This window comes from Teleopsis dalmanni, unplaced genomic scaffold (assembly GCF_002237135.1).
Source record: "Teleopsis dalmanni isolate 2A unplaced genomic scaffold, ASM223713v2 unscaffolded_contig_0463, whole genome shotgun sequence".
NCBI classification, from domain to species: domain Eukaryota; kingdom Metazoa; phylum Arthropoda; class Insecta; order Diptera; family Diopsidae; genus Teleopsis; species Teleopsis dalmanni.
Window position 1 is genome coordinate 1,242 of NW_024031845.1, and position 12,342 is coordinate 13,583.

Genomic DNA, 12,342 nt, shown 5'->3' on the forward strand with positions numbered 1-12,342 from the left:
TTGTAATTTTTTTTCTTTTTTTCTATTGTTATTTTTTTCTTCTTGTTGTCATTATTATTTATTGTATGATTTTTCTTTGTAATTTTCCGGTATAAAAATGGAACATTGTATATCTTGTTTAGTTTCCTTGAAGATGACTATCGAAGATAGTCGAAATGTTGGAACAAATATTTTTAATAAAATATTAACTGTTTTTAAATATAAATAATAAATTATAGTGTTTTTATTTCTATTTAAATTAATATTAAATTTTTTGGTCATAAAAGATTTATATTTCAACCAAAAAAATTTGAAACTTAAAATAATGTGTCTGTAAATTAAACAGTTAGAAGATAATTAAAGAACTTCTCAAAGAAATTTTTATTTTTTTATTTGCTTTTATCATACCGATAAGATAAATTGTAATGGTGAATGTTCCCAAAGGAGCCAACCACTAAAATCCACTAGGAAATACCAATATAGTAAAGATGGACACACTCCAACACAAAGAAGAATATATTATACTTAGTTTAGCTTACTAGATGAGATTGTTAAACAGTGAATACTAATATAGAAGCCCAAATCTTGTTGTTGTTCAGAGTTGAGGATTGGGATATAATTTTGCATTGAGGAATAATATAATGAATTAAATGATGGAGTGAAATGTAGTTTACACATTTCATTATCCTATTTTCCATACTGTGTAGAAGTGTTAACAAAATCAAACATTAAATTTCGATTACTTTTTCATCATATGTCATATATGTACATACATCGTTAGCCACAGAAACAGTTTATATATTCCATGGACAGATAAAGAAATTTATTATTGTCCAGACATCTGTTCTGTTTAGTATGTTTACTACTGTTACTTAAAAGCATATACTAAAAGCTAACACGGATGCTAAAAGGCTTCCAGGGTAATCTCCAATGATTCACTAGTACCATATATTTTATCTTATTGTGTACTAAATTTTATATTTTACCACAGAAAATCGTATAAGAACTTCTCTGTATTTTTAATAAATTATTCTTATATATAACTATCATTACGGTATCATAATATAAAGCTATACCTATGCTTATATATGTAATGATTCCTCTCTACTATTGATAGTCTGTAAATAATGTGCAATAAAAAAAATATATATATAATAAAAACAGAGATATATTAACATATATTGTATATAATATAATATATTAATATACTGTACATATACATTTACAATATATATTTCATATATATTAAAATACATTTAAAATGTATATTATTTAATATATTACATATTGATATATTATATATCATATTAATTTATTTAATATACATTAATATATATATATATATATATTAATATAATATTAATATATATATTAATATATATATATTTAATATATATTAATATATATTTAATATATAAATTTTCAAATAAATGGTATATTAAAAATTCATAATGTTGAAAATATAAAATTTTTCACCACAAATTTGTTATTGTGAATTATAAATAAACTAAAACCTATTGTTTTCGAAGTTTCGTGTGTGAGTAAAAGGAATAGAAATATATTATTCGCCGGAATGAAAACGGAATAGAGTTGCCTACTCTTTAGTAAATATTTTTATTTAAAGTTTTTGATAACTTATATCACATGAGTACATAATAGTTTATGAAATATCATATTGTTTTTAATTAAATATAAATTTAGAATTTAATTTAATTTTAAGTTACAATAAATTGAGTGAAATAACATGTTTTTATAATTAAACGCGTTCAATGAGACAACCGCCATCGATCTGATTGGATCATGCCAAATCAAATTGGTTTATTTTAAATGGAATTAGTTTTTGTATACACGTATTTTTTTAAAATACAAAAACAAAATTATACATTTCATTTAATATAATGAGTTAAAGCTAACCCAATTTAAAACATGATGCTGTTTCTATGATTGAGATTGAGATTACGGACAAAATGAGGAGTGAGTATAAAAATAGTGTTCTTATTAATTGCTTATAACAAATCAGTATGATTTATATTGTTAGCAGATTATATCAACTCAGAGCATTTTAAAGCTAAAGGAGTTAAAAAGAGGAGTCAGTGGCGAAGCTAGACCAAATCTGGATGTTAGCGACATCAGAATTTCTAGGCCCCTTTTATTACCGAGTTATAAAATTATGTATGTTAGATTCACAAATACACCGAAGCATTTTTAAAAATTTTATTCTTTATCCAATAAAAATAAATATAAATGCATTTTTCTACTTTTAGATCCACTGAATTTTTTTTTTAAATATATTATAATTTGCACCAGCTGCTATTTTCGCTTTAATTGATATAATTGCCAATGCAGATAGCATCGCTTGGTCTTAATTAATTTTAACTTTGAGAAACTTATTTCAGCAGAAACTGAGATCATGATTTTGGTTACTATATAGACATTCGGATATACTTCCTCTAAATTATATTCTTTAATCTTCTTTTAGACTGTATATATAACCAAATCATTTTTTCTCTGGTAAGTGTAGCTAAGATTTTAAGATATATGTACAACTATATACGAGTCCTCTATGGTGCGAATCCGTCGATGGCGGTCCTAACGCTGCCATTGAGTGGAGTTTTAAACGCAATTTTAAAATACCATTTTCGCACTTTTTTGTGTGAAGTCACAATAAAAATTTGGTGAGTTCAGATTGTAATATATTAAAAAATATATATATTATTTTTATTTTTAATATTTTATATCTATAGAAATCAATTTAAAATTAATTATTAAATTGTTGTTTATAAAAAATTTATTATTATTTTATTTATTTATTTGTGAGCTAACATTAAAATTAATTTTCATAGGTCCTTCGCCCTAGATATAAAAAAAAAATTTTTTTTAATAGCAGTTCTGTGAATCTTATATGGCGTTTACACTGGCCGAAAATAATTCCTTTCAAATGAGTCATTTGAAAGCGTTTACATTCATTGTAATTCATTTGTTCTTATTCCAAACAGCTGATTTTTCGTCTTGCCTATTGATTTGATTTTTGGTCTGTGCCACAAAAATGTTGGATGAAGGTTAAATATATTTTCAGACTGAAAACTTAATTAAGCTTCGATTAATTTTTTTTTTGGGAAGTAGAAGTTTCAAAAAGAGGTGCATCGCTTTCAAGGTAATGCAACCATGAAACATTTGTTTACCTTTTTTTTGTAAATATGTCAGAAACAGCTTTCTCAAAACAACTTTTATTTAGGGTATGTTCAATGTATTGATTTGCATTTGGAACATATTTGGAACTCATTTTAATCTCGTTGGAGCTTATTTATACAGAATGAGATCCAATAGATCTCATTTGCGCTTGAGATTTTGTATGCAAAAGTGAGTCATTTGCTTCTCATTTTTGATTTTTGAACAAAATGAGCCATTTGAGGCCAGTGTAAATGCTATATTAAATAAACTCATTATTTAATAAAAATACATATGTATATATGCACATATTACTTATACTTACGCATATACTAATACCTATTTATATATGTATGTGAAAAAAATTACAAATTATGTTATAATAATTTAATAATTATTGCTAATTATAAAATTTTAATATATTACCAATAAACTATTTCTGTCAGTATGACTAAAATATATTGTATGTTGACATACAAATTATGAACTATTGTGAATGGCACTAAACGACAGCCTACAACATCTTTTTTAATTGCAGCATTCATTTCGTAGAGTTCGTGTCGTGTGTGTCCAATATTCTTGTACCAGTAGTCGCAAGAGAATAATGTATTCAAATAAATAAAAAAATTATAAGAAAAATGTGAAAATTAAATTTGAAGAAAATATCAAAACAAAGAAATATTTATTATATTTCTAATATTAACGCGGAATGTGTGCGATTAACGCCAAAAATCCAAAGCAATGAAATTATAAGGTGGAGTAGCCAAGTACTACGAATACCAAAAACAAAAGAGAAAACGAACGAATGCTTGTGTCTGCGTGAAATTTTTAACTATTTTTTTTTTCTCCAATATTTTATATGCTGTCTGCACACGAATAACATTAAAAATAAAAAACAAATGTGCAATAATATGTTTAACAGGTGTTTGGACAAAAAGTGTTGCATTAAAATTTCATGAATGTTTGTAATAAACAAGAATGCATGATTAATAAATATAAAGTGGAATGCAGTTGTATAAAATTCTAACACAGATTTTCGCTGCTTTTTAATTATTTAGTTATGATTTTAGCTTAAATTCAAAACAATATTAAATGTATGGTTTCTTCAAAAAAAAAGAAAAGTTTTTGTATTTTATCTTTTACAAGATTTATTTTTATTTTATTTTTTGTACAGACCACTTGTGTTTTTTTTTGTTGTATTGACAGCATAATTGCTGCAATTGTGAATTGTTTTACGCGCTTTTCCCCTACATTTAATTCGCCGCATCGAATTTATTAGTTTACAATTGTCAAAAATTCCATTCATTCAATGTTGCCTGTATTGTGACTTTGTATGAACGGAGCATTTCTATACATCGGCAATCGTAAACACAAAATATATTATTTCTTAAATCGGTTTTTTATGTATTAAAAAGTGTGTTAATATATCTAAAAAGTAAACAATACAATTTTATTTTCATTATAAGTTCTATTTTGCATTTTTTTTTCAACAAAAATTTTTTTATCCCCCACAGCATCAGTTAAACGTTAAACAAAACGCACATAAACATTCAAATGTCTACATACACACACAAATGAATTGGTTGCATTTAAGAAAAGAAAAGAAAAAAAATAAAGTAAATATAAATGCAGAAGGGCGTGCAAACGATAATAATTATTCCCAGTGTAAAATATAAAGTGCCAACACCCTTAAATATTCTATTATTAAAATTAATATAAACAACGAAATATTATTGTAAATAAAAAAAATATAACGTTTAGTGTTTAAAGTTTTGTAAAGTGTAAAAAAAACAACAAAAAAGAGAAAAAAAAATGGGCAATTGCCTACGCACAGAGAAACCAGACATCGACAAGACACATGTGGAGCGGAATCAACTTGACGATCCCGCTGGTGTGGGTGTCACCGGCGTACAGCAACTGACAATGCCTATTGGCCAACCGCAGGAGCAAATACGTCCTGTTCCACAGATTCCAGAAAATGAGACTTCCAATGCAAATGCAAAAATATTTGTCGCCTTATACGACTACGACGCACGTACTGACGAGGACTTAAGTTTTCGTAAAGGAGAACACTTGGAAATTTTAAATGATACACAGGTAAGTTCGGATATTATTAGAAAATTGATTAAAGTAGCTTCTACTAAGTATATGAGATAATATAAAGTAATGGTTTATGCATTACGCTAAGACCTTTATGCACTGCAACCAGCTTGATCTATTTTGCACTCCTGCATTCGTCGATCTCTCCTCTCTTTTAATAATTATGTCGACACCTTTTGCAATGAAACTAACATCAGTACTAACATCGAATATAAACGTGGACATAAGACCCTCCACACAGATGCAGTATCTCCTTCAAGACCTAAGTTGTCAGACAACAAAGTTCTTAATAGGTCTACTCCGGAAATCTCCCCAGATGAACTTTATCTCCCCCGTGCAGCAGGAACTGTTCTAGCTCAATTGAGATCAGGATATAGCCGAGTGCTAAACAATTACTTGTCACGCATAAACACGTCTCCCCATGACGTCGCCCATCTGTTCACCTGTCCTTTTACACACACAAACCCTCGACCAATTAAACTTTGAACTCACTACATTGAAGTGGCCAGGTTTCTTAGTGAAGTATAGTTGAATATGTTCACATTTAGGGAGTATAAAACGATGATAATGTAAAATCATATTCCATTAGGCAATTGATCAATCTTAAATCATCGATTAAAAAGCCCTTTAGAGTTCTGAACAATTCTTAAGAGTTACTTTACTAGGACTTCGGATAGTTTACTTAAACTATTAAGAAAGTCTAATCGTCGACAAGTAAACCTACTTAACATAGAGATAGAGCTAACTTAATACACTTATTTCATTCTCCTCGCCTTTACTGTTATGTTGGCCATATGTAGTGTTCTGTTTTATCTGAGGTCTCGACCTTATGATTGATTAACTACTATGAATTCATATCATAAACTTTAGAGTTTGAGATGTTAAAGTCAGAATGTGATAAGAGGAAATGCTCAAGCAGAATTAGTACTTAACTCATAATGCTTATAATATGACTGAATAAAGTAGTTTAAATATATTTAATTAATTGCAATATTTTTTTTGTTGTTCCCATTCAATATTTATAAAGTACTCCAAAGGAATTTGAAGTTCAATGTCTACATTCAAATAAAAATACCCTTACAATTCCGTTAAACCCTTATGCATGCTTTTCATCCACCTTCATTATGTTTTAATTTGAAAGGATCTATGTAAGGGTATTTTTTCCTTTCTTATTTGTTTATCAATCCGTAATGTATTAAGTACTTAAAAGTGGAAAATAATTTCCATTTATGTGGGAGAAAGTATTTCCTCCTTAAATACTTTCACAGCTGCTCGCCCATAATTGTAAACTTGCCTGCAACGTGCATGACTCAGCCTTCAAAACTTCACAGAAATGAATCACGTATCGTAGAGAAAAAATAGCTAAAGTTCATTTTATTAAAAAAAAATATTTTTTCAATAAAATCAATCACTAATTTTAATATTGAACTTTATACTTCTAAAGTGTCAGAAACTTTTTCCAATAATTCTATAATTTTTTCAACAACTTACAAGTTGAATAAAAAATGATTTTGTAATTATTATAATATTGGAATGATATTGGTTAAGTACGGAATATACTGAATATAACATAATAAAACATATATTATTTAAGTGTACTAGCTGAGAGGATAACTAGGTAGTTTAAGGCCACCTTTGCTCTTGGTGGTACCACATGATCCCATTAGGATTCCAAACAAATTATTAACTTCTGTAGAATCACTTTGGTAATATCACAAATTGGTAATTTCTGAGATAATGCTTAATAATTAAGATATCACCTGATATAGTCATTATATCTTTGCTATATGGTAGACGAAAACGGGTATGTACTTAATAATCTTGTATAGATTATAAACAACTTGTTTACACTATATAACCCTGTGACAGTTGTTGCATTGAATAGAATGTGTTATTTGCCTATGTATAAAACTTTTAATAATAATTGATAAAAAAAAAAATAAATGACTAAGTCCATTGTACCAAGCTACACTGACTACAGTTATATATTATATGTAAGAGCTGGATTGTGATCATATATTGCAACTATCGTATCTATCACGATGTGATGGAAGTAGTTGTCTATACTTAAATATGTTTAAAATTTTAAAATTGCGCCCATCGTACCTATCACGATCTGTTGGAAATAGTTGTATATTTACTTAAATATATTTTTAAATTAAAAATACATAACTGTTTTCTTTATTAAAATGTTTAGGTTTGTAGCTATCGGTTTTTTTTTCCGGTGGATAGCATTGAAGTTCACAGTGGGAGACTTGATCCCACTAAAACCAGCTCTTAGGAATGAATGGAGAAGCATTCCAAAGTAATGTGGAAACTTCATTCCAGTAATCAGGGGAGAGAGATGTAACCGAGAGACTTAATATCTATCGGGTTAAGTTTATTTAAGCCAGAAAGTATGGGCGTAGTGGAAAGGATACTTTCATTTCTAATATAGCATAGGACGCCAATAATTGTTAGCAATATATTTTTTTTGACAATGTTATTTTTTTATTTTTGCTCTTTGTGGAGCATTTCAACATTGAAGATACTAGGATTAAAAAATAGCTGGATACTATTAGTCCATAATAATTTAAAAAAGCTGTACTTTGTACTCTAGGACTAGACGAGACTTTCTCTAAGTGTAATTGAAGGCTTTATTTTTGACTTGAACTGGCTTGCGCTTAGTTAGTCCGCTGCAAGAGATATACTCAAATTAGAGATAAAAATTACTTGACTATATGTAATTTACTATAATGCCAACCATTTCTTCATCCTAAATAAAATAGTCTGAAGTTGGCTACCGATATTTCTGTTTTGACATACAAATGCCTAAATCACTTATTAAGATATCAGATGTGTCAAGTATATAGGTAAAGGGTTCAAGCCGCTTCCTTGTGGAACATTAGCTGTTGTTCCTCAAGATAGCGGCTCAAGATTATTATTATTAATTTGGTGTATACTTCTTAGACTAATAATAGATATAATAAATTTTAATTGAAAATAAAAATAATAATAATAATGAATTAACTATTAATATTATTTTTGAAAAATGAAAACGTATGTTAATTAAATTGAAAATATATTCTTCTTTCAAACTGTTACACATAAGTACGAGTGGAAGATACTTCTATGTATATAGCACAAATATATTTAAATTTTCTTTAAAAAACGGAAATAATAATATAGTGTTGCTTGTGTCAGGATGTAATAATTAGTGTATTATAGAAAATATTTTTCTTAAAACTATTTTAACAATAACATCAAATATAACATTAGCGACAATCTTTCGTTTATGAATAAAAATATTTCTCATTAAACTGATAAGTAATCTTTCAATTATATTATAATTTTGCAGATTGTTTAAACAAATTCATAGAAAATTGTAAAAAAGATGTAGTTTGATTGAAAGATTAAAACTTCAAGCCCGGGTTTTTCCCACACATCAATTTTTTTCTGTATTTTTTATAATTAAATATTTACTTGATTTCTAATACATTATCAATTAGTCACAATTAAAAAAAGTAATCTGTAATAAATTTAAAAGATATATTAAAATATTAATATTATTTTGTATAAAATCGGTATCAGTTCAAAGAAAGGAATATTAAATATATTATTTTAATTGTTTTGAAATATTTGGCTGCATTCTGAGGTTCATATGTTCTTCAAGAAATGAGTAAATAAATAATAATAATAATAATAAAGTAACAATAAAAAAATAATAATAATAAAATAATTATAAAAAATAATAATAATAAAATAACAATAATAAAATAATAATATATCAATAATGTGGTTTTCGAAAAGTAGTGAACTACAACAACAAAAATTCATTTTATATTATTTTAATTAATTAAATTTTTGGCTGACCATACAGCTGTTTCTTCTAGTATTGCCAAATAATCATCATCAGAGGTCTTGGATATAATTCTTGTATTTAATTTAGTCGTAAATTATTTTATGAGACTGCAAGTACCAGGAATCGAACTCGTGCCCTGCCAAATTTGAAGCTCAGAGTCAGTGCTCCTTAACCAACTGACTCAAAGCCGTACTTGACTTATATGTTCACACATTTTGGTGGAGTTTTGTACTTTGCTGTAAATATTTTATTAACAAATTCACTTGCTGCGTTTATTTTAGAACAAAATCATAAAACAACTGTAGAATAATTAAATTATTAATTATATTTTTATTTTTTAATTGTTAAATTTCAATACTATTCTGTTTGTAAATCAAATCAATTCGGTTTGTAATAAAATAATAAAAATAATAAAAATAATAAAATAATAAAAATACTAAAAATAATAAAAATAATAAAATGATAATAATAATAAAAATATTAAAAATAATAAAATGATAATAATAATAAAAATATTAAAAATAATAAAAATATTAAAAATAATAAAATGATAATAATAATAAAATAAAAATAATTGAAATAATTCTTCCTAATAATATTCCTAATAAATTATAAAAAATAATACAATAAAAATTTGCACTTTCCACTCCTTTTCTATTTAAAGTGGATTTTTTGTCATTGGACAAAAGTAATTTTTAATTAGATTATTATTATAAATTTTGTGTCCAATCAAATAAATATATAGTATTGGTCCTCCAATCAAATAGAGAAATTTTAATACTGAACAATATTCAATTTTTTCCATTTTATAAAAAATCACCAAGGTGCACTATTTCAATTTTTTGCAAAAAGTTAACCTAACATCTGATGAAATCGAAACTTTTACAAAATATAATTGATTTTGTTTTGGAGTTGCGACCTTTTGTGAAGTTAGGTACTTATAAATCCACCTAGTATAAGCCAGTACTTTAGTTTTTTAAAACGTTTTGTATGAGCAGCTTCACATTTCAACTCCTTCCACAAATTTTGCTTAGTCATTTCATTTGTCTTGAAATCAGTATCCCGGAGAGCTGATTTTAGTTTCGGGAACAAAATAAATGATATTTGCAATAAATGTCATTTATTATAGTAAAAGCTTCAACATAAACTTAAATAAAAGCTTTATGATGATCAAATAAAACCTTATGTTTTTAATTTGAAATAACAACAAAATCTATTGTATTCTATTGTATCCAAATGGTTTTGTTTTAGATATTTAAATCACATGTTTATTTAAAATTGCTTTTATGTAAACAATTGACGACTGCCTTTGAATTTTCAAAAATCCAAATCTAGAACACTAATTTATAGTCAGATTTTTACATACCATAAATCTGTTTTTATTTCACTAATAACATAAATATTGTTGACTTTAAGGTCATTGACAATATGTGGTTTATGAAATAAAACCATATGTTAACATAATCTCAAAGAAAAAAAGTCCAATGGGGTTATAACGCCAAATATTGGTTGCCAGTTCATATCGAAATTTCTTGAGCTCAAACGATTATTAAACATTTCCCTAAATAAATTGATCACAATACCTCGCGAGTTATAAGATTTGTATTACATTCTTGTTGAAACCATACCATTCAAGTCAAAAACATCTAATTCATGCCACAAAGTAATCAGTAATCATACTTCTGTGGCGTTCTATATTGGAGATAAATGCAATATTATTTTCGTTTTCAAAAAAGTGTAGTACATTGTGAGCTGGACCATAAATCGCAACAAACAGGTGATCTATATACATATAACCTTGTTTTATGATAATATGCGTTTTTTTATTCAAAATGCTACTATTTTAATTATTTACGAAACAATTTAACTAGAAACAGATTTTATTGTAAAAGATAAAATATATTTCCATTAAATAATATAGGTATTTCAAATTGTTCTGCAAAATTTCTACTCCATAATATCTTATTGGTCTGAATTTCTTTGCCTGACTAATTTTAATATACACTGAAATGCAAATCTTTATATAGAATTTTTCAGATGATGTCATAATAAAATCCAAGTTCTTGACAATTGCGTCTAATTGATTAATCTCGATTTTCGTTTGCGATTCAGTTTTCCACATATTTTTTCTTAATCGCGCAGACCCCCCTAACCTTTGGACCCGGGATTAATCAATTATGTTACGAGTAGTAAACACTGTAGATCGATTATTTGCGTTTATTTATTTAAATAATAATAATTATTTAAATAATAAATAATAAAATAAATAATTAAATTATTAAAATTATTTAAATAAATAAATAAAAAAGTAAATAAATAAAATTATATTGATAATGATTTTCCCGTTATCCGCTAAACGTAATCCGAATAGAGTTGGTTTTTTTTATATACTGTAGAGTTGAGTTGATCTTTGAAATATTTTTATACACTATAAACAACGCTGAGCTTGAAGGTCCATTTTGTTTAAAATCTAAGGGAAGAAAGCAGCAAAAAAATATATACAATAATATAGTATGTAAATAATTTAATCACCCTGTATATAACTGTGGTACCTTAAAAGATTTATTTAGAGAAATTTTTCTTATAATAGCCGTAGTAACAGAAATATTATGGCATATTCTCACATACACCCAGTTGTCTAAATAAACAATTGTCTGCATTAATAGAAAACTACACAAACAAAGATGTAAACTGAATATAGAAACGTAGTAGAATAATATATTATAGAAAATCTACCTGGTACTGGCTCACATTAGAGCCAAGAATTGTGACCATAGCTTATTTTTTGTGTTTTTAACCGATCCTAACTGAATAGAAGACAAGCGCAAAATCAATGCGTTACTTTATCGGGAAAATGTTTTGGAAGTTGCTTTGGAGTCGTGAACACGCAAAAATTTCGGTGGTAAACCATAGATGTGCCAATAAGACTCGACACCGTCACATAAAGCTCATATAAACCAAGAATGTTTAAAAAATCATGTTCCACACGCCATTTCGTTCACATAATGACTTTCTAATTCGCATGATAAAAATCTGATGGACTACTCCATCTGGGCCATTTTGGTTAGCAAGGTGAGGGAGGACTAAAAAATATGCCAGTATGGATGCACTGGAGAAAGCCATTGTTCAGGAATGGGTCAAAATACTGAAAGGTCACATTTGTGAAGTATGGAATTCATTTTTTGTGATGTAGTTTATCGTCTGTTTAAATTTATTTTTGTTTGTATTTAGATTCCTATCAACTTCCAGACCCG

At 26.9% G+C, this 12,342-nt stretch overlaps 1 protein-coding gene across 1 annotated transcript; it reads left to right on the forward strand.

Annotated features, from left to right (window-relative positions):
* Nucleotides 1-3,686: 3,686 nt before the first annotated feature.
* On the forward strand, nt 3,687-5,244 carry LOC119663486 (tyrosine-protein kinase Src42A-like; the record flags this gene model as incomplete). Its single annotated transcript, XM_038073095.1, has 2 exons — nt 3,687-3,901; nt 4,662-5,244. A coding segment is annotated over exon 2 (285 nt), but the record flags the coding sequence as incomplete, so codon positions are not given.
* Between the last annotated feature and the right edge of the window lie 7,098 nt (nt 5,245-12,342).